The 24,195-nt window shown below is 42.5% G+C and overlaps 1 protein-coding gene across 1 annotated transcript in view; it reads right to left on the reverse strand.

Annotated features, from left to right (window-relative positions):
- LOC117482037 (slit homolog 1 protein-like) overlaps positions 1-24,195 on the reverse strand; it is an 87,276-nt gene that overhangs the window by 35,676 nt on the left and 27,405 nt on the right. The window contains exons 5-11 of the mRNA XM_034130004.1: positions 9,740-9,811; positions 8,885-8,956; positions 8,375-8,446; positions 7,431-7,594; positions 5,503-5,650; positions 4,723-4,794; positions 48-119 (exon numbers count right to left, since the gene is read on the reverse strand). Of these exons, the coding sequence (XP_033985895.1) occupies positions 48-119; positions 4,723-4,794; positions 5,503-5,650; positions 7,431-7,594; positions 8,375-8,446; positions 8,885-8,956; positions 9,740-9,811 (672 nt within the window). The remainder of the gene's footprint in view (positions 1-47; positions 120-4,722; positions 4,795-5,502; positions 5,651-7,430; positions 7,595-8,374; positions 8,447-8,884; positions 8,957-9,739; positions 9,812-24,195) is intronic.

The raw sequence follows: 24,195 nt of genomic DNA on the forward strand, positions 1-24,195 counted from the left end.
CACACACACACATACACACACACGCTGAGACTCTGTGTGTTACTTACAGGGAGTTGAGAGCTCGGAGGCCGTGGAAAGCATCAGGAGCAATCTCAGATATCTGGTTGTTACTCAGGTCTCTGGGAAAGAGACAAATAATACATAAATACACACAAACAATTGTTTCATATTTGTATTCATTAGAGTTCATTTAGTAGGTGAAACCAGGTTAGCATTGCAAAGGCTCCTTAGACAGAATGTTATGGTGATATTACACGTTTTGTTCAGTAGGATAATCTCCACATATAAACACCACTTTATGATTTCTGAAGTAAAAAGCTTACTTTAGGCTATAAAGGAACTACAGCACGGTCACATGACTTCACGTCACCACCGCTAAGCTAAAGGTGGCTAATGTTGGGCTATAAAGGAACTACAGCACGGTCACATGACTTCACGTCACCACCGCTAAGCTAAAGGTGGCTAATGTTGGGTTATAAAGGAACTACAGCACGGTCACATGACGTCACGTCACCACCGCTAAGCTAAAGGTGGCTAATGTTGGGCTATAAAGGAACTACAGCACGGTCACATGACTTCACGTCACCATGCTAAGCTAAAGGTGGCTAATGTTGGGCTATAAAGGAACTACAGCACGGTCACATGACTTCACGTCACCATGCTAAGCTAAAGGTGGCTAATGTTGGGCTATAAAGGAACTACAGCATGGTCACATGACTTCACGTCACCATGCTAAGCTAAAGGTGGCTAATGTTGGGCTATAAAGTGGCGAAGTCCCTCCCCTTCCGGTTGAGCCCCATGGGACCTTATTTCGGAAAAGTTATGCATTGAAGTCAATGGAGAGAGAAAGATTATCTTTCAATCCCGTTTGAATTGTGCCACGAATTACACATATGATGTTTGTCAATTTAAAAGATAATTTTGCAAGTAAAAAAAAAAGAAATGTGTCGTAAAATTGTGAAGTAACACATTTGTTTGTGTGAAACGCTCAATGAACTACATCTCTGGTCAACAACACACGTCACCAAGATGGCCGTCACTACTGTCTTGTCAACAACACGATTGACTACCCTCACTATCACCACAATGAAACACGTCCTGAAGAATTTCATGCAAAGCTGCCTGCCTGCCTTCCTTTGATTCTCTCTGAACTGCCTGGTCGTTTTAATGTTTAATGTCAACCATTTGTGCAGATAGCATGAAGTAGAGAAGATCGCCGATGCTAACGTTAGCGTTAGCATTTCTCCCCCGGGCTTAAATGGTGTATTATAGAATGATCACACCGGTGACAGTACTATTCAAAGGGTTCACGAAATATGACTACTACTCTTACTGTTTAACATTTTGGGTTACTTAATGTTACTTCATGTTAAGGCTAATAAAAATGACAAGGCTGTAATGCTAACTAACGTGCTAGCTACTAGCTAGGTAGCTAACTTGATCAAGCCACTCCTGATCCTTTCATCAGACGGGAAGCAAAAGAACGAGCAAGACCCATTGCTGGTATAATAACAACAACCTGGTACTAAGCACACAGGCATCTTGTTAAAGTTATCTTATCTTAGCCAGCGCCATATAGATAGATTATATCTATATTGCGCTGATCTTAGGTATCTGAATGGTGGAGGAAAACAATTGTGACATCACTTACGCGACTCTGGGATTTGTAGTCTTTCTAGTTACGTATATTTCAACAGTTTTACGACAAACTGTGACTTTTTTTACATGGAAATTATTTTTTAAGTTTGACAAACATCATATGTGTAATTCATGGCACAATTCAAACGGGATCGAAAGATAAGTTTTCTCTCCCCATTGACTTCAATGCATAATTTTTCCGAAATAAGGTCCCATTACCCGGAAGTAGGTGGGCGTGACTTCGCCACTCTATAAAGGAACTACAGCACGGTCACATGACTTCACGTCACCACCTCTAAGCTAAAGGCGGCTAATGTTGGGCTATAAAGGAACTACAGCACGGTCACATGACTTCACGTCACCACCGCTAAGCTAAAGGTGGCTAATGTTGGGCTATAAAGGAACTACAGCATGGTCACATGACTTCACGTCACCACCGCTAAGCTAAAGGTGGCTAATGTTGGGCTATAAAGGAACTACAGCACGGTCACATGACTTCACATCACCACCGCTAAGCTAAAGGTGGCTAATGTTGGGCTATAAAGGAACTACAGCACGGTCACATGACTTCACATCACCACCGCTAAGCTAAAGGTGGCTAATGTTAGGCCTGATGACATTTAGTCGTCTGATTCAGACACTTGTTAGCAACCGCTTTTTTCAAATTCACCATTGGAGTATTTACTGACGTATTTTAAGTAGAAGTACAAAATATCTTCAGTTTAACAACAGACCTTATGTCATGCTAAAAACCAAAAACACATGCAAAGAATTCGAGATAAGGCGACAGGAAGTGGTAAAATGCTAACAAATGTCTGGATTTTGAGACTCATTCCTTCCTAACTCCACTGATTAACTTGAATCTGTCTGTTTTAAATCGTTGTTTAAATAAGTTTGAACTGTATTTTGGCAAAAAAGCCATAATGAAACAAAGTGTACTATAATAAAGATTGAAGGATGAAGGAGATTAGAGAGCGTGTAATGCAGTATTCTCTTTTATAGATGAACAGTTTCATGTGTTATTCTCTTGGATCAGAACACACACGAATGGTTTTATTGTTCATTTTGTCTAATCCTTTAATCAAATCAAATAAAAAAACATTTATGGAGATGAGAAACCCGACCCAAAGGCAGTCATTTTGGTTCAGCCGGCCAACTTTAAGTTTTTACTCTGACTTGTTCTGGCCGACCACAACATGTCAGATAATAAAATCCTTGTTCTGCTGCCACATGTCAGTCGCTCCACTGTCATAATAAATTTGAAGAGAAACCACTTAAAGACGCCTGGTAATGTAATCAAACCGCCTCTAAAGCCTTGGGACGGTCTCATAGTGATGATGTAAGAGGACGAAGGGGAAGTGAAGGATAAGATTGAGAGGGAAAGGGCAACCACAGAACATGCAGACGGAGAAAATGTCTTAGAATAGAAACTGGCAAAGGAATTATATGAGCCATAAAGAAAGGAAATAATAAAAGGAGACTAAAAAGAACATTGTTATTGGGGTCAAATGTGCATTTTAGACACTAGATCACAGTGATATGTGTGTGATTCGTCATGCAAGACCATTAAAAGTCCTTGGATTGGGACTGCATTTCTTTGCAGGCTGACATCAATCAAGCGCTCCTTCAAGCTGAAAATCCACTGGGGATGTTTGTTATGTCGAGCAGGAAAGCCACAGCAGAGGAAGGAGAGATCCAGTTGGCAGAGCAGAGCCTAAAACACTGACGTTTTCCCAGAGGATTAGGTTGAGATACATTTTAAAGGGTAAAGCCTTAAAAAAACACAGTTTCTCTGGCTGTATGGAGCAAGTCTAAAAAACCTCATACAAAGAAAAATGTCTATTTAATCACTTGGTGTGATAATAATCAGAATTATACTATAAATCATAGAAGCTGAAGGAAGTTACAGCTGATGGTTAACTTTCAAAAAAGCTCAATATTAAAACAATCTAGTTTGAACTCTGGCGTTAAATAAATATATTTATTTTCAAATTGAAATCTTAATTAGAGAGAATTCACAGTATTTTTGAAGTGGATCTGAAATCTTTCTCACATAAACAGCTAAAAATCCAAATGTCATGCTCCAGAAGGTTGGAGACCTGCTTCTCTCCATTGACGGCTGCTCCATCTCCCCGTCCACTGAAGTCCGCAACCTGGGAGTCATCCTGGACTCCACCCTCTCTTTCCAGGCGCACATCAAATCTGTTACCAAATCCGCCTTCTACCATCTCAAAAACATTGCCAGACTCCGGCCCTCACTCTCTGACTCTGTGGAAGAAACACTCGTACACGCCTTCATCACATCCCGTCTGGACTACTGCAATGGAGTCCTGTCCGGGGTTCCCAGCAAAACCCTGGACAGGCTCCAATACGTCCAGAACTCTGCCGCCAGGCTTCTCACCCGCACCAAGCCATGGCAACACATCACCCCCACCCTCATCCACCTCCACTGGCTGCCGGTCAAGTCCCGGATTCAGTACAAAACACTCCTCCTCACGTACAAGTCCCTCCATACCCTCGCCCCCCAGTACTTATCGGACCTCCTCCATCCCTACACCCCTTCTCGGAGTCTGCGGTCCTCAGACACGGGCCTGCTCTCCATCCCCCGCTCTCGCCTCCGAACGGTTGGTGACAGGGCGTTCAGTGTTGCGGCCCCCCACCCTCTGGAATGCACTTCCTGCCGAGATCCGTAATGCTGCCTCCCTGGACATCTTCAAACCATCATTAAAAACACACCTGTTCACTCTGGCCTTCGGGCCCGAGCCCTTTCTTGGTCCCCCGGCTTCCTTTATTTTTTGTTTGCCCTTTGATTGTCTGTTTGTTTGTCCACCATGTACAGCGACCTTGAGTCCCTTGAAAGGCGCTATATAAATATAATTTATTATTATTATTATTATTACAAAACAAAGTGTGAGGTCAAAGTGGCTTCATTATCACTTCTTACAGTATATACAGTCTATGGTCAGTATCTTATATTTGAAGAACAAAAGTGGGGAAATCATTGATATTCGTCCAAAATGTGTCTTGAACATCAACTGTTACAGTATATATGTATTAGTACAAGGATGTCTTTAGAGGACTCACATCCGACGAAGCTTCTTGTAGGAGGTGAAGGCGCCCGGAGGAACCGACTTGATGCCATTCTGCTCCAAACGTCTAGAAACAGAGAGACAGACATTTATTCGAAGCCTTCCTGTCAAGTATTACGGCATGATTATTATTAAGTGGAACTAAAAATGCTAAATATAAATGAAATGCGGTGTATAAAAGTTTAAAGTGGACCTATCATGCTATATTATAATAATATAGTGTAGGACCATACCTATATAAGGCATATTTATACTTTTTTTTTTTCAAAATACCAAACAGATCATGCATTTTAGCCATGCCTCATTTAGCTCAATTTGACAATTTCTAGCTCTGATTTAGCAAGGGCTGATTCAGTGAGAACAGCACCATCTACTGGCCTGGCATATGTACTACATCGTCTCCAGCGCTTTCGAACGGCAATGGCCGTGGCTGTCTCCTCCTGATTGGTGGAGTTGGCCCAATAGCCGTAGCGCCACCGTCCTGACGTCAGGACAGTGTTCAAATCTGGATCAGTTTTTATCAGATCCGTTGCAGCCCCTTTTTTAGAGATTTGGGTATGGAGGAAAATAGAGAGGGTTGTGTTTTCTGACACTTGGTGAGTTCCCTGGAACACCGGGGACACATATTCATGTATAAAAGACGTACAAAAGTGCATTTTGCATGATAGGTCCCCTTTAAGGGGGGAGGTGGAATTTCTATTCAAGGATTGACAGAAATCCAAAAATGACTGGTGAACAGATTAAACAGAAATAACGTGAAATATTAAGAACTCACATCTCGGTCATGGCCTCAGGAAGGTGAGCTGGGATGGCGGTGAGGCCCCGCCCTCGACAGTCCACGATGTTGTTGCTGCAGGAACACATCGGAGGACACGAGCCCGACGCCAGGCTGCACGGCTGCACGAACGCACTGCCGCCATTTCCTACAAAACAAAACTCACATTTACAACTTTAACGCCATCGTACACACTAAGACCTGAGTGTGTTGCGTCTAGGTGGGAACACATCTATGAGATCAATCGCAGGTCTTTCTTGTAAGACGTACTTGATACAGTGTATACTTGATACACTGCCACAATGAAAGTGGTGAATGACATTACAAGTATTTTAGATAATAAGCAGAGCTGTGCAGCTCTATTTATTGACCTTTCCAAAGCGTTTGATACCGTCGATCATCGCATCTTAAAGCAGAGGCTACTCAGTATTGGCTTATCCAGCCATGCAGTGGGGTGGTTTGTGAACTACCTCTCTGAAAGATCCCAATGTGTTCACTTTGATGGGCTGTCTTCTGAGTAGTTAAACATTACTAATGGTGTACCACAAGGTTCTGTTTTAGGTCCACTTTTATTCTCCATCTACATCAATAGTTTAGGTGAAAATGTGGATGAAGCTACTTTACATTTTTATGCGGACGATACCGTGATGTACTGTGCAGGTCCCTCCATTAAGGAGGCGGTTGTTAAATTACAGGCTGTTTTTAACATTATTCAGACTCAGCTCGCTGAGCTTAGGCTTCTTTTAAATGTTGATAAAACCAAGGTAATGCTCTTTTCTAAAGCTAAAAAGACTCCAGAGACTGCTTTGGATATTGTGACTATGCAAGGACAAGTACTCCAAGTGGTTAGCTATTATAAATACCTTGGTATCTGGCTTGATGATTGTCTTACTTTTAAACTTCAGGTCACTAATCTGCTTAAAAAGCTGAGGGTTAGACTAGGTTTCTTTTTTAGAATCAAGTCCTGTTTCTCTTTTGAAGCCAGGAAAAGGCTAGTCACTGTGACCTTTTTACCTGTGCTAGACTATGGTGATTTATTGTATATGAATGCACCTGCCCATTGCCTGGAAAGGTTAGATGCCGCCTATCACAGTGCTCTGAGATTTGTTACTAACTGTAAAGTACTTACTCATCACTGTACCCTGTATGCCAAGGCAGGTCTGCCTTCACTTACTGGTCGGAGGCTCAGTCATTGGTACATATTCATATATAAAGCCATGCTGGGTAAACTACCGACTTATATATGCTCTTTGATCTCACGGAGAGTGGCAAGTAGCTATTGCCTGAGATCCCAGGATGTGTTCTTATTACATGTGCCAAGTGCTAGAACTGTTTTAGGTACTAAAGCTTTTATGTGCGCTGCTCCTCTGGCTTGGAACACCATGCAAAAAACATTGAAACTGAGCATTTTGATTCCCTTGCATCATTTTAAAGCACGGCTGGATGAAATGATATTGGATACCTGTCACTGTAAATAGGTTGCTAATGTATACCCCTGTAATTATGTTGTGATGTCCTTTTTGTTTTCTGTTGTTTTTATGTGTAACTAATGTACCGCAGGTCTCCCTTGAAAAAGAGATCGTTGATCTCAATGGGATTTTTTAACCTGGTTAAATAAAGGCTACAAACAAACAAACAAACGTCAGAAAGTTTAAAAGCCGATTCTCGATTAACATCCAACATAATGCACTACTTTTTGTGCCGACTGAGCAAAGGAATCTCATTAGAAAAGTCAAATTAAATAGCTTGCAGTCTTCTTAAGTTCATCTTTTAACTAAACAAGCACAGAGATCTTATTCAAAAGAAACAAAGTGTGACTCCAAATCCAACATTTGAAGCATCGAAAAATAATGTTATAATCACCTTGTACCCCTCTGAATCAGTATAACATGAGGTGGACTACATAGTGTGTCTCTGTAGTTCTGTACCTGAGCAGGCGAAGTCGCTCTTTCTCAACTCGGCCAGGTTCAGGCCCCTCAGAGTGGGGGGGGCGCTGCACTGAGTGTAAAGTCCTAAAGACGCTCGCTGCCTCAGCCAAGGAGACAACCAGGCCAGGTGACAGTCACATCGGAGAGAGTTAGAGTGCAGACGACTGGAGGAGGAGAGGAAGGAAAGGAGAGGACGGAGAGGAGAGGAAGGAAGGGAGAGGAAGGAAAGGAGAGGACGGAGAGGAGAGGAAGAAAGGGAGAGGAAGGAAGGGAGAGGAAGGAAAGGAGAGGACGGAGAGGAGAGGAAGAAAGGGAGAGGAAGGAAAGGAGAGGTAGGAAAGGAGAGGAAGGATAGGAGAGGAAGGAAAGGAGAGGACGGAGAGGAGAGGTAGGAAAGGAGAGGGATGGAGAGGAAGAAAGGGAGAGGAAGGAAAGGAGAGGAAGGAAAGGAGAGGAAGGAAAGGAGAGGAAGGATAGGAGAGGAAGGATAGGAGAGGAAGGAAAGGAGAGGACGGAGAGGAGAGGAAGGATAGGAGAGGAAGGAAAGGAGAGGACGGAGAGGAGAGGTAGGAAAGGAGAGGGATGGAGAGGAGAGGAAGAAAGGGAGAGGAAGGAAAGGAGAGGAAGGAAAGGAGAGGAAGGAAAGGAGAGGAAGGAGAGGAGAGGTAGGAAAGGAGAGGGACGGAGAGGACGGAGAGTGACAATAGAGAGGAAAGAGGTGGAAAGTAGTGAAGAAGTTTAGCGGAGAGGAAATAAACAAACATTTAAGAAGACAGAAGAAATAAATGAATAAAATGAGGGGAAGAAATAAGGAAAAGGAGAGAAGTGAAGACAAATAAGAAACAAGTATCGTTAAGTATCTCTCACTGTTCAAATATCATTGTGTTTCTGTTTGTGGAGTGTGGCATTGTGGGTAACGTAGTGCATTGAGGTGAAGGACTCACAAGGTGCGGAGCTTCGGCATGTGGTTGAAACTGGAGACTGGAATAGAACTGATGTTGTTGTTGTTCAGCGTCCTGCGAGAGAGGGAGAAAAGGAGGAAGAGGAATAAAGAGAGAGGTCAGGAGAGGGAGAAGAGTGAGAAAGAGATGAGAAGAGTGAGAGAGAAAGAGTGAGACACGATAAGAGGAGAGGATAGTGAGGGACAATTCTAGAAAATGTGTAAAATAAGCATTCATTTATTGTAAAAACACACAATTGAGAGTCTATTAGCACACACACACACACACACACACACACACACACACACACACACACACACACACACACACACACACACACACACACACACACACACACACACACACACACACACACACACACACACACACACACACACACACACACACACACACACACACACACACACACACACACACACACACAGTGTCTGTCCCCAGAGAAGTGCAAATCGATCTGAAGTAGTGGAGGTTTAAGGTTTCCAGGATACTCACAGTACTTCCAGAGACCTCAGAGCTCTGAACGCTCCCTCCTCGATGCAGCTGATGTGGTTTTTATCCAGCTGACTGGTGATGAAAAGAACACAAAAACCAGAACAATAATAATCAATCAAGGGAGCAAGTAAACTGGAAGGTAGAAAAAACATTTGTAATGTTCATTGTTCAACTGTTTTCTTACAAACGTGAGCTGTGACTTTATCACATAGTGTACGCTAGAAACACCTTTTATTTTTCCACTTTTTTTATTGTGTGTGTGTGTGTGTGTGTGTGTGTGTGTGTGTGTGTGTGTGTGTGTGTGTGTGTGTGTGTGTGTGTGTGTGTGTGTGTGTGTGTTTCCGAGGCACACCAGGCTTTTTAGAATCCATCAGCACAGCGGGAGGAGAAGAAATCACTCCTTGTGGAGGAAGTACTAATGGCTCTGCTTTATGTGTTTGTGTGTGTGTGTGTGTGTGTGTGTGTGTGTGTGTGTGTGTGTGTGTGTGTGTGTGTGTGTGTGTGTGTGTGTGTGTGTGTGTGTGTGTGTGTGTGTGTGTGGGGGGGGGGGGGGGGTATGTGTGGCCAAGCATCACCATCCTTGTGGGGACCTAAATCTGTTTACACAATCACGTGTGGGGACTCGCCTCCCTTATGGGGACATAATGGAGGTCCCCATAAGGGGAATCATTAATTTTAGGGTGAAGACTTGGTTAGGGTAAGTCTCCAGGAAATGCATGTAAGTCAATGTAATGTCCCCTGAAGTGATGTATACATGGTATGTGTGTGTGTGTGTGTGTGTGTGTGTGTGTGTGTGTGTGTGTGTGTGTGTGTGTGTGTGTGTGTGTGTGTGTGTGTGTGTGTACTTTAACTCACAGGTTTTTGAGGACCGTGGCTCCTCTGAAGGCTCTCCTTGGGATGGCCTGGATGGCATTTTCACTCAAATCCCTGAAAAACAAGAAGAGAGAGATGCTGTTTAAAGATAACAGATTTTACTCATTGGTTTACAGATTGTAATGTTTGTACATTCAACAGTTTAGACACACAGCACATCCTACGGTTGCTCACAATCTGTCATACCAGTTTGAGCTGTTAAAGTATTGAATTATTATATTGCTAATGCAACACTGACAACAAAATCCTCCATCTGCTAAACCCAGATTACTTACAAGGAAGTAAACACAAATAGAAAGACAAATACACATTTAAACCAAACTTCAGACCGTAGTGTTTCCTGCCTCTGTGCTTGTAAACACTGGATAACTCTCCAGCCTTTACTCCATCAATGCAGTCATTTAAAGGCCGATCCGCTCCATTACCAGCTAGTTTCCTACCAATCTAAACACCACTTCCTCTTGATCTTAATGTCATGTTTCACTTCAGCCCTGAGGCACATGTGGGGGGAGATTCAGCAAATAGGATTGCTCAGAGACGTGAGAGGGTCACATGTGCTTCAGAAGCTTCACAATGACAATAGAGTGGTGCAGGAATGAGTCCTAAAACCTGGAAATGAGTCAGCATTTTAGCTCTTCCAGTGTCGCTTGTCTCATACTCAATGTGTAGTTTGATGGATGCTTGAAATAAAGTATGTGGTTAACAGACGCTGAAGAGATTTTAATGTTTTGTTCTACGACATAAAATACGTAGGTAAGTGGTTTTATCTAAATTAGACGACTTAACGTCATCACGCCAAACATTAGCCACCTTTAATTTAGCAAAAAAATCATAAAGTGCTGTAAATATGTGGAGATTATCCTGCTGAACAAAACGTGTAAGTATCATAAAGGTGTGATATGTCGTACTTTCAATATTTCAAAATCCAATGGAAAAATCCCACTGCTTTTTGGCGAGGGATTCTTTGTGATGCCAACTTACATACAAAAAAGGAAAGGACAGACAAACAACAACAACAGATAAAGGCAAAACTACAGGGGTGAAAGTGTGTGTGTGTGTGTGTGTGTGTGTGTGTGTGTGTGTGTGTGTGTGTGTGTGTGTGTGTGTGTGTGTGTGTCAGATAGACTGCAGTGGAGGATGTTCATCATCCCTCGCTGCCCTGGAGGACCTCAAGACACACTCCATTAACGTCAGGGTCAAACCAGAGAGCCTGACAGAGGAGGAAACCGCCGCTTACTGAGACACACACTGCTCATATAATACACTCTCTGACATCCACAGAACACACTCACTCACTGTATCTGAGAAGAACTGTTTTCTCTGCAGAAGAGCGGAGTAATTAATGATAAATGCTGTTGTTGCATTTACTAACACTGTACTCCACTTCACTCCTTAACTAATTACTGTCACACACATTTTAGATATTTTTGGAGCTCTACTGTACCAGACTGAAATGGTTTTCATCAAAAGTTTGATGGTGCTAATATGCTACATGTTAACTTGCTAACGACCAGCATGTTAACAGCTAACAGTGGTAAGGTTGGATGTCGATGCATTTAGTGTATTGAAGCATTTTTCTTTCATTGAAGATTATTTAGTCTAAAACAAAGCCAGAAAAAGGTGAAATGGCCAACCTAGTTTATTTAATTCTGTTATGTTTATGATGTCGTGTCAGGGCAAACCCAAGAAATGTGTGGTTTAATATAATATCCAACAGTAAAGAGCAACAAATCTCCATATTGAGTGGCTGAAAATGGCATTTTCTGCCATTTTTGCTTGAACAGTTACTTCAAAAAAGAATCATTCACCAAAATAGTTTGCCAAAAGAGTATTGGTTGCACTATTGATCATCACATCTTAAAGGGGACCTATCATGCAAAATGCACTTGTGTACGTCTTTTATACATGAATATGTGTCCCCGGTGTTCCAGGGAACTCACCAAGTGTCAGAAAACACAACCCTCTCTATTTTCCTCCATACCCAAATCTCTAAAAAAGGGGCTGCAACGGATCTGATAAAAACTGATCCAGATTTGAACACTGTCCTGACGTCAGGACGGTGGCGCTACGGCTATTGGGCCAACTCCACCAATCAGGAGGAGACAGCCACGGCCATTGCCGTTCGAAAGCGCTGGAGACGCTGTAGTACATATGCCAGGCCTCTAGATGGTGCTGTTGCTCACAGAATCTGCCCTTGCAGAAACAGAGCTAGAAATTGTCAAATTGAGCGAAATGAGGCATGGCTAAAATGCATGATCTGTTTGGTATTTTGAAAAAAAAAAAGTATAAATATGCCTTATATAGGTATGGTCCTACACTATATTATTCAAATATAGCATGATAGGTCCACTTTAAAGCAGATACTGTAGACAGTAAACAGGTCTGTCAGTCTCTTAGTTTCCAGTAGTTTCTGTCAAATGTTCAGCGGTACACCAGAGGAAGTCAGCTGTAAAAAACACAGCTTAAAATAAAACGGGAGTAAAGTAAATGAAAGTAAACTCCACACTGTCTGAGGTATCGTTGTGGTTCTGAAGCTGAGCCGAGTCTGAGACATGAAACAACCAGTGAGGAGGTGATGACGGATATACAGAGTGACGGAGGAGTGAGAAGTGGATGCAGAGACACAGGGGACATGATGGAGGGGGTGCAGGACAAGGAGGGCGATACAGGGATCAAGAAAAATAGCAATAAAATGGTAAGAAAATAGTAATTATTTGATGAATACAATCTTCAAAAAAAGGCGTTTAGGACCCGACTGACCCCAGAGCAGACTCAGAACACAGAGAAGGGATTTTAGATGTTGGAAATGGAGATTAATTTGTTTGAATATTATTTGTGTGAGCAGATGGACTATTGTTCTGTAAATATATAATCTGTAGCCTTCCACAGAAATAGAATTGAGATCCTTTTTTGATTCACAAATAAAAACTGGATTTACAAATGCCTGATTTAAAGTTGGAAATGTTAGAAAGATAATCACTTGTAAATCTATTGATGTATTGACATTTTCTCAGAATTTGTTGAATTGTTTGTGTCTCTGCAAATCTATTGTTTATTTTGCAACATTTGGTTTTAAGTTTTTTCTTTTTGCATTTGTGGAAAATGTTTTTTAAGTGTTCAAACTAATTATACCGAGACAAATGCACCTCTTTAGTTGGTGCTGAGGAAAAGGGTGAATGTGGTACTTTGCTTCCTGGTGTTAAAACTCACATGAGTAGTGGAAAAACAATTAAGAGCAAATCAAAATGATAGGGAAGTATATAACCTAAGAGGCATTATAAGAGTCAGTGTAAGAGAAGAAATAAGCCATCAACCAGACTTTGGGAACATTTGGAGCAGAAGAGAGAGACTGAGATGGAGATGGAGATGGAAAGGGAAATGGAGGCTTGATAGAAAGAGACGGAGGAGAGAAGAGTCCGGTTCCACAATCAGTTTTTCTGCTTCACTTCAGAGAGAGCTGAAAGTCAGTGAACCAAACTAACCCTTCACTTAATGTCCGTCTGACCTTCTCTGCTCCAGACAGCTCACTTAATATCTACTGGATCTCAGCGGGAGAAAACTAATGTGGTCAGAAGGATTGTAGTTGTGTGTGTCACAAATCATTTATCGATTTGAAAGATACTGCTTACAGGACAGTAGGAAGTTTCAAAGTTTGCGTGGAGAGTTGTGTTGCTGGAAGCTTTTTCTGACAATTATTTCAAATCTGAAAATCAATGTAAAGGAACAATAAGAAAAAAGTAGGTTTCAAGTCTCAGAAGGTTAATACAAGCAGGTTTTTTTTATCCTTTAGTTTCCCAAATATGGTGAACAGAGCATATTTCTTTGACAGCAAGGCAGGGAAAACATTAGGCAGGGTGTATTTATCTTAACAAAATCTAAGAGTAGTTAGTTAACATGTTCACCAATACATAATAAGCCCTCTTGACAAATGTAAGCGATCTATTTGGATGACAACTGAGTGTTGTACGGCTTCGAGTCACTTTATTTTTATCCCATGGTCTGGCGATTTTTTTTAATTAAAGGATAAATAATTTAATTTACTGAAATGTCAGAAAAAAGTTGATCCTAGTTTCTCAAATTCCAAGGTGATGTCTTAACCTGTTAAGCCCTGAGCCTGTTTTTCAGGTCTCAGGCTCGAAAATGACATTCCCAGAACAAATGACCATATCTTCCCTTCTAAAAGGGTTAAATTAATAATCTCTTTTCTCAAAGTAATGATAAACCTGTGAGTTGGATGTAGAAAAGTCAGAATCAATATAGATGTTTTTTATTTTAAAGAAAATTCAGATTGAACATAGTAAAAAACTGTAAATGATAGTGTCCGTCCAAAAATTATTTTTTACTTATAGTGCAAACTACCCTTGGATGATGGGTTAGTAGACTAAAAGCTTTAGGAATCCAAAGTACAACATATAATAAGTACCCTGTATCAAGATTGATGCAAAACAAGTGACATTTGACCTTTTTAGAGAGATTTAGCTGGGGTCATTTGGGTGGATTTTCCATATCTCTGGCCCCCCTTGCTCGATTTTGATGGTTGACACCTCTTTCTGACCGTTAGAGCCAATAGAATTGAAGGGGGAGTCCCCCACACACACACGTTGTGAAGAGAAAAGGTGGGGGCTTCGCGCATGTAATTTAGCATCAGAGTGAACCTATCTCTAGCTTTGACATCTGGAAACGGAAAAGCAGTTTTAATGCTTATGGACAGAGTTGGGTGTAACGCGTTACAAAGTAACGCGTTACTGTAATAATATTACTTTTGTCGGTAACGGAGTAGTGTAACGCGTTACTTTTATAATTCAGTAATCACACTACAGTTACTAACATTGCCCCGACACGCGTTACTTCGTTACTTTTATAAAATCAGTCATAATCACACGGACAGACAAGAGGGGTTTCCGCCGCAGGTTTATATGTACGTAATCTGCGCGACTTGCGCGTCCACATCTCCACGTGCAGTGCTGCATAAACATGGCTGAGTCAGCGATAACTTTCGAGGGGTGGAGGTATGCCCATTATTTTGAGTTCGTCCGAAGAATAGACAGGAATGTGACGGTGAGGTGCAAACTGTGTCCAGGCCAGAAGCTGTTATCCACTGCTGCAAACACCACGTCAAACCTCAACAAACACCTGCAAAGAACACATGCTAAGGTGAAGCTAATAGCTAAGGACCCCCGAACCCAGAGTGAGGATGTTGTGAGTGCGCCGTGCCGACTCCGAAGCAGCAAAAATTACTGGTAACCAAAGCAGAGATGGACAGGCTTGTAGCATCCTTCATAGTAGAGGTAATGTTGCCCATTTGCACAGTGGAATCACCATCGCATCGTTCAGAGATATACTGCGCAAAATACAGATAGCAGGAGACAGAGGACAGCCATAGTCAGAGCTATCTGGATCAGTCTTATGCGACAATGGAAACTGAACTAAAGAGAACATTTGAAACTTTAGCAGTCTGCGTGATCTGCCTGTAGGGAGGGGCGGGCCGGCCCTGCGAGTAAAGTAACGAGTAAAGTAACGAGTTACTTTATGTAGAGAGTAACGAAGTAGTGTAATATATTACTTTTTTTTAAAAGTAATATGTAATATGTAATATATTACTTTTTTTTAGTAACGACCCCATCTCTGCTTATGGATTATCAGAAATCATTTCAAAGGGACACAGACACATTAGATTAACCTATGGATTAACTTCAGCAGCGTTTTTATCGTTTTAATGCCATTGAAGACCACTTTGGAGAGACTACAGAGCCAAGGTCAAAATGTTAGCATTTTTAGCTACCTAGCGTCACCTGTTTTGATGTCCGTTTTTGCTTATAACATCGCAAATACGTATAATTCAGTGGTAATGTCGGTGTCAATAGATTCTGTGTCACCTCACGATGTGAAACGATGTCATGGATGTGGTGAAAAGATAAATAATAAGGTTTTGTGAGTGATTTTCGGTGCAGTAATCTGTTAGCATTTTTCGCTCGTTGCTAATTCAGAGGCTCAGTGTTAGCATTGTGGGTTTTCTTTTGAAAAAAATAAAAAATGATCAGTTAGATGAGTTTCTTCCCGTTACATGGATATAAAACATTCATAGTTTATTAAATTAACATGCCCTCAGACACTGTTTCCTGCAAGATGTTGCGGCAGTACCCCGGTACCGGGGTCTCTCGGGCTTAACAGGTTAAAATGTCTTGTAATGTCAAGTTAAAAAACTAAAGATATTCATTTTAATATGATATAAAGGGAAAAGCAGGAAATCTCCACATTTGAAAGGTTGAAAACAGCATTTGTCTGCATTCAAATAATGATGGATTGCTTATCAAAATATCTGGCAGTTATTTTTCTGTCAATAAACGAACCGATTAGTCTCGTAATCATTGCAACTTGTGATCATTTCAGTGTAAACTCTAAATAAAAGCATCACACATCATACAATGTGTTGCCTTCACTGTTAGAAGTAAAAGTGTTCTTTAATTACTGCACGTTATATTGCATACAGTCAAAGGCGGCGATTCTGTGAATGCACCAAAGGGGAAATCAAACTATCCGCTGACCATATCGGGATAATTGGGCATACAGTAGCAGAGAATGGGCCTCTGCCTCTGTGAGTGTGAGTGTGAGTGTGAGTGTGAGTGTGAGTGTGAGTGTGTGTGTGTGTGTGTGTGTGTGTGAGATAGACTGCAGTGGAGGATGTTCATACAGTAGCAGAGAATGGGCCTCTGCCTCTCTGTGTGTGTGTGTGTGGTGTGTGTGTGTGTGTGTGTGTGTGTGTGTGTGTGTGTGTGTGTGTGTGTGTGTGTGTGTATGTGTGTGTGTGTGTGTGTGTGTGTGTGTGTGAGATAGACTGCAGTGGAGGATGTTCATACAGTAGCAGAGAATGGGCCGAGCAGAGATTAAACTGATAGCAGAACCTGTGTCTGTATCAGATACTAAAACGTCTCCGTGTCCAGACAGTCTCATTTACGCTTCGTACAGTGAGATACATCCTGTCATGTTGTATCTATCCCCTTGTAAATCACTGCCATCTGACCTAATTGGCTCCAACAAGCCATAGAGGTGCAAGTATACCACACACTGTCCATTATCAATTAGATATACACGTTAATGGGAAATACATAATAGAAAAGCACTGTTCATTTAGTGAGGTGCTCCATTAAAAGCTTTTAGAAAAGCACAAGTATAAATGTATTGTTCATGCATGGTAGCTAAAGAATGCAAAATAACCAACATTCAGATCTTTAAGTTGAGGAAATCACTAAATATTCCCCTTCTAAAGTCTGGACTAGAATGGAAATAAACACTAAAGAATATATACGAATAAATACAAATGCATACTTTAAATGTAGTCTATTAAAATAACTAAATGCTCACATTCACATGAAGAGGGGTAGCCTAAGCCTGCTCTCTCTTATGACACACACACACACACACACACACACACACACACACACACACACACACCACACACACACACACACACACACACACACACACACACACACACACACACCCACACACACACACACACACACACACACACACACACACACACACACACACACACACAGCAATATTAAAAAATGCTTTCCCATCAGGTTGTCAAGATATCTGTTGCCTGGAGAACAGCATGCTGGATATGATGTTTACTGGAGGGAAACACAGACTGGTCACAGCTGGACGTGTGTGTGTGTGTGTGTGTGTGTGTGTGTGTGTGTGTGTGTGTGTGTGTGTGTGTGTGTGTGTGTGTGTGTGTGTGTGTGTGGACTGTAGGTATTCTCATAGTATTTGCTCTCTTTGCTATCTCCTCTATTCATTTTCTGATCCGTTCTGTCATCTGTTGTGTCCGTGTCCTCCCTCCCCTCCGTCCTTCCTCGCTCCTCTTCATCCTCTCTTTGTTCCCTCGTCTCTCCTGTCGTTTCAATATCTTCCCCCCTCCCTCTCCCCTTCCTCCATCCCTCTATCCCCGCTCACAGAGGAGGGTGAGAAAGGTAAACTTTCCCACTCGTTTCCCTGCTCGTCTTCCACTGATCACCTCTCCGTCCATCCCTCCCAGCAGGGGGTCAAACACGGGTTAGACTCAGTAAGATTTGCACGTTTTAAAACTAAGACAACTTGCGCAAATCACACAAATGAAAGACTATGTGTCGCTCACTTAATGCAGAATATATTAAGCTTTTTATTTATATATATATTTTCTTTCTTGATGACTCTTGTGTTTGGCTCAATGTTCAATTTGTTCAATAAAGGCGGAAATAATGTCCCTTTATTTTATTTTAGCGGACATACTGAAAGCAGATATAGTTAGATATTTATTTCAGTTAATTGCTATTGTGATATTAAACTATTGCATATCTTATTTTACTCATATCCTGCAGCCGTCACTTTAGTCAAGCAATTGCTCTGTTTTGTTTTCTATATTCTGTTCCTGTTGATTTAAACAGCCTTTAAGTTTGCTTTCTGGTAAAGAAGTCAAGCAGCAACAGAGAGAAACATCGCCTCGCCACTCACAATTCACCGGAGTTACAGCGCATTTATAATTATCTTAAGAGGGCAACACATGATAAAATGTGACTACGGGGTATATGCAGGAATCCTGAAGTCAAATGTAAAACCTTTTAAGACCTTTTTTAAGACCCTTTCCATACATTTTAAGACCTCATCGCCACGTTGAGTTCTAACCGGTTACCTTGGCGACACACTTTACCTCACATTGACTATATACAGTATTGATTGTCCTTCCTCCTTATCTTCCAACCATTTGGACGCAGACTTGCATTTCCCCATAACGATGTTGTTTAACAACCGGCGTAAACGGACCTTCGCGCGCTATCAAGCAGTGAGCGTGCGATGTCCTGTTCAGATGACGTCAAACCCAACGGGATGCCGTAAATAAAGTACACAGAATCACACTACACACCTACGCAATGATTACATTCAGGCAAACTGTAGAATACAACCTCTTTGGACCATTTATATACTTATTGAAAACTAGCTACAAAATGTAATACCTTGGGAAATGCCGTTTAATACTTTTTAAGACCCCGCGGACACCCTGGACCAAGAAACAATAGAAACAGACCACAATCTGATTGTGCAAACAAACCCTAAAAATGCATTTTAGCAAGAATGTTTAAAAGGTGTGAATGCATCAATCTTGCCAACATGCATCTGTAAACTGTGTTTCTCCCCAAGAAGAAATCTGCTGATGAAGCTGGAAGTTAACACACAGGGAGAACAATTGACTGGGTCTTAGGAGTTAGAAAAAAGCACCAAATAACTCCCTCATGACTACACACACACACACACACACACACACACACACACACACACACACACACACACACACACACACACACACACACACACACACACACACACACACACACACACACACACACACACACACACACACACACACACACACATTGAGCTTAAACATGCAAAAACATCACACACACACACATGCTAAATATTAGCCTCACACTACATCCAGGAGAAACATGGCTGCCTCTTAATTCAACACAACCCGAGCAAATCGCACCACAAACACGCAACAACACACACACAGTGTAGTGTATGCGTGACAAACACATATGTTCCTCTTAGGAGACACAAACATGAATAAAAGGGGTAAGTGTATCCTCACACACACTCACTGAACTGAAAGAGTTCATGACCTGATGGCACGAATGAAGCCCTCAGGAAGTGTGGCAGGCGTTGAAACAAAATGTCATGGTGGCCAAATTGTGGAATTACAACTTTGATGTGATACCATGGGTCATAAAAAGGCTTCCTCTCGTTGACTTACATTGGGAAAGAGATGATTGTTAATCAGCATATATACCTTTTTTAAAGGTAAATCTACTTTTCAACACCAATGTAAATGCAATACAGTCTTAAAAGTTTGTAAAACCCTCACATTTTTGTATCGAGGGTTAGTCTTTTAAGCCATGCTGTATACAGTTCTCTTAATATTGCTTTTATAAAACGGTTACCAAGTATGGCAAAATGAAAGAAAAATACACACTCCAATTAAATAGTTTTTATTAGTAAATAATGATGTTCAAAAGAAAAGTGTCCCTCCGTTGCCTTCTGCACAAAACATAGTGCGAGGTGGTTGCTATGCAACAACACTAACAGCTAGCAAACATATTAGACAGACAGCGTTGATTGATTATTTGGCTATTATTATTTGACAGTTGCATAGAAATCTCTCAACATGTTATTGAGCTGCTGTTTTGTCGACGTCTGAAAGTCTATGACCACAGCTTTATCCTGACACCAGTCTTCAAAGCACTTAACTGCCCATTTTGTTTGCTTCACGGTGTTCTGTTCGTTTCGTTTTTTTTCCAGTTGGTCTACCTGCTCTTCAAGCTTTGTTAGTTAGTTAGTTTTGTAACGGACGTAATGTAACAGTTGTATCGGTTGTGGAAACAAGAAGCTGCCCGATTGTCTTACCCCTAGTTTCCACCGGGTCCGTCTGCGTCGCGTTACGGCTGCGCCGCGGTTTTGGTCCGACCTCCTCCGACCGCGTCATAACCCACCGCGTGCGTTTCAGAAGCATTTCAGAAGCGGAGCGTCTTGCCTGCCGGCTCGCAGTTTTTGTTGATTTGGGCATATTTCCTGGACAGGCTACTTTGTACAGACAAAGTTAATAATAACTGTAATATTCCAGTTATAAACGACATGAATCAAAGATGTGTTGCTGTATTTTAGTGGTAAAAAAATGCATTCATCATCATAATTATTCTATATATATAATTTACACAGTGCCTGTAAACCGGAGGAGAACGCTGGCATTTCTCCTCCTACTTGAAAGACTACGGAAGGATAGGGTCTGCAAAATTAGTTTGTGTGTGTGTATCTATGTATATGCTATATATGCTCTGACCGTTCCACTTCCTGCCTGCCCGACATTACCTTACGGCTGCAACGCGTCAAAAATAGGATTCATCCTAATTTTAGAGGAGCCCTGCGCCGAGACGCTTCTGGGACGCTTCTGAGCCGTAACGCGCCGCGTGTGGTGGAATAGCACCCATTGACTAGAGTGGCCGCAATCTTTGCGAACTCCGCGGCGCAGCCGTGGCGCAGCCGTAACGCAGCCGTAACGCGGCCGTAACGCGATGCAGACGGACCCGGTGGAAATTAGGGGTTAGGAAGGCAACACGACTACGTGAAGCCCTCGCAATGCCGTCGTGTAGCCATCGTATTATAGTACAATTTGTGTTCTGTGAAACTGAAAAGGATATTACATTGTTTTTGTTACTTTCGTTGCAGTTGTATGTCTTAAATGTAATTTAGATTAACTTCCTGTTTTATTTAGATGCTTTTATTTTGAAGGCGAATTTACGCTGTTGACAGGAAGTTGTTGTTGCTATGGAAACAACATGACGGAGTGTGTGGTTCGGGTGCCATCATGTGGCCTTCTGTAGGCATCGTACTTGCTTCGGCTGTTGCTTGGCTGTTGACAAAGTTCGGGGCCATCTTCGTGCGAAATTCACAATTCCATATTCGTGTGTCCATCTGGTGTCAATTTCGGGACAGTGTGACGCCAGCCTTAGTAAACTACCATCGCACACCGGTACCAAATCATTACTGACGGCTCAATTTATCCTATAAATTAATTGGGGCTTCTTTTCGACATCAATGTAGTGGTACGTTACTTAAATTGTGAAAAAAACTGGTGTGATTGTGGTGTGTCCACCAGAGCAACCAACATTGCTGATCGTTGCACAAATTCCATCATGTAACCCAGATGAAAAAAAATCGAAGGTACAGAAATGATTTGAGACATTACATTACATTACATTGCATTTAGCTGACGCTTTTATCCAAAGCGACTTACAAGAAGTGCATTCGACCAAGAAGATACAAACTTGAAGAAAACAGAATCATCTAAGTACATTAGGTTTCATAGAGCCAAAACATTTCAAGTGCTACTCAACTGGCTTTAGATCAGCCAGTCCTTTGTTAGTATGTAAGTGCTTTGTTAGTAATTGTATTGCTCGAAGTGGAGTCGAAAGGGATGAGTCAAAAGGGATGAGTTTTCAGTCTGCGCCGGAAGGTGTGTAAGCTTTCTGCTGTCCTGATGTCAATGGGGAGCTCATTCCACCATTTTGGAGCCAGGATAGCAAACCCACGTGTGTTTGCTGATGGGAACTTGGGTCCCCCTCGCAGTGCGGGTGCAACGAGCCGTTTGGCTGATGCAGAGCGGAGTGCACATGCTGGGGTGTATGGTTTAACCATGTCCTGGATGTAGGAAGGGCCAGATCCATTCACAGCATGGTACGCAAGTACCAGTGTCTTGAAGTGGATTCTAGCAGTTACTGGAAGCCAGTGAAGGGAGCGGAGGAGCGGTGTGGTGTGGGAACATTTTGGAAGGATGAAGACCAGACGAGCCGCTGCATTCTGGATGAGCTGCAGAGGTCGGATGGCACATGCAGGTAGACCAGCCAGGAGGGAGTTGCAGTAGTCAAGGCGTGAGATGACGAGAGCCTGGACCAGAAGTTGCGTCGCTTTCTGGGTCAGAGGGGACGTATCCTCCTGATGTTGTAAAGAGTGTATCTGCAGCAGCGGGTTGTGGCAGCGATGTTTGCGGTGAAGGACAGGTTGTTATCTAGGGTCACACCCAGATTCCTTGCAGTCTGAGTCGGGGAAACAACAGAGGGGCCGATGTTGATTGTTAGGTCAAGAGTGGGACACTCTTTTCCAGGAAGAAAAAGCAGTTCAGTCTTGTCAAGGTTGAGCTTGAGGTGGTGAGCAGACATCCACTGAGAGATGTCTGCTCGACAAGCAGAGATGCGTGCGACAACCCGGGTCTCTGAGCGGGGAAAAGACAGAATTAATTGGGTGTCGTCAGCGTAGCAGTGGTATGAAAAACCATGCGGGCTAATGACTGATCCGAGCGAGTTTGTGTACAGAGAGAAGAGGAGGGGACTAAGGACAGAGCCCTGAGGGACCCCTGTAGTTAATTGACAAGGGTCAGACTCTGACCCTCTCCAAGTTACCCTGTATGTGGTCTTTGAGGTATGAGGTGAGGAGGCAAAGTGCAGAGCCTGAAACTCCAAGTTCTTGGAGAGTGCGAAGGAGGATCTGATGGTTCACCGTGTCGAATGCAGCAGACAGGTCCAAAAGGATGATGACAGAGGAGAGGGAGGCTGCTTTAGCCGTGTGCAGTTCCTCAGAGACAGCGAGGAGAGCAGTTTATGTGGAGTGACCTGCCTTTAAACCAAACTGGTGCGGATCCAGAAGGTTGTTCTGATGGAGATAACAGGAGAGTTGTTTAAAGACAGCGTGTTCAAGTGTTTTAGACAGGAACTGGAGGAGAGAGACAGGCCTGTAGTTTATAACATCGGACGGGTTGAGAGTGGGTTTCTTTAGGAGAGGGTTTACTCTTGCCTCCTTGAGACTGTTTTGGAAAGTGACCAGAAGTTAGAGAAGTGTTGATGAAATGGGTAAGAAACGGTAGAATATCAGGAACGATAGTCTGAAGGAGGTTTGAGGGGATAGGGTCCAGAGGACAGGTGGTAGGACGGTGAGAGGTAATGAGGGTAAGAACCTCACTTGGAGAGAGAGGGGGAAAGGAGGTTAGTGTGTGGGTGAAAGGTGGGTCTGGTGACCCAGTGGTGAGTAAAGGTGAGTCGGAAAAAGAAGAGCGAATATCATCAACCTTTTTTTCAAAGTAGTTAACAAAGTCGCTTGGAAGAAGGGAGGAGGGGGAAGGGGCTTTGGGGGGTTCGAGGAGGGTGGAGAAGATAGAAAATAGTTTTTTGGGATTGGAATATGAAGAATAGATCTTATCTTGAAAGAAAGTGCTTTTTGCCTGAGAGATTGAAGATGAGAAGGATGAGAGGAGATATTGATAGGTTAGGAGGTCGTCATGGTGTTTGGATTTCTACCGTTTCCGCTCAGCTGCCCGAAGGATGGTTCTATTAGTACGCAGTGCGTCATTGAGCCAGGGAGCAGGAGGGGACTGACGAGCCTGCCGAGATGTGAGAGGACAGAGAGAGTCCAGAGAAGATGAAAGAGTTGAGAGGAGACAAAGCTAATCGGTCGTCTTTACTTTGGACAGACATAACAGGGGAAATCACTGTTGCTGGTCTAACATACCAAAACACACACACACACACACACACACACACACACACACTGGGCTGTGGAATAACAGCTGAGCAGGTTTTTTCAGAGGGGAGTGAGGTGTCTTTCCTCGCCACAGATCCTGTTATCCAGCGTGAAGCTGTTGCTGCACGCAGCAGGGAGCGTCCTGCATTCCCAGCTTTGGGAAAACTAAAATTCTGGGGGAAATCCTGCTCCTGTTGTGTTGGCGGATTTGAGCCCTGGAGATAATGTAAATATAGAAATGCATGCATGTGCAAATGGCCTGAACACACACAGGCATATCTGCTGTCGGCTGGAACAAGTTCATTCCGTTTGTAAGGTTATAGCAC

This window comes from Trematomus bernacchii, unplaced genomic scaffold, assembly GCF_902827165.1.
Source record: "Trematomus bernacchii unplaced genomic scaffold, fTreBer1.1, whole genome shotgun sequence".
NCBI classification, from domain to species: domain Eukaryota; kingdom Metazoa; phylum Chordata; class Actinopteri; order Perciformes; family Nototheniidae; genus Trematomus; species Trematomus bernacchii.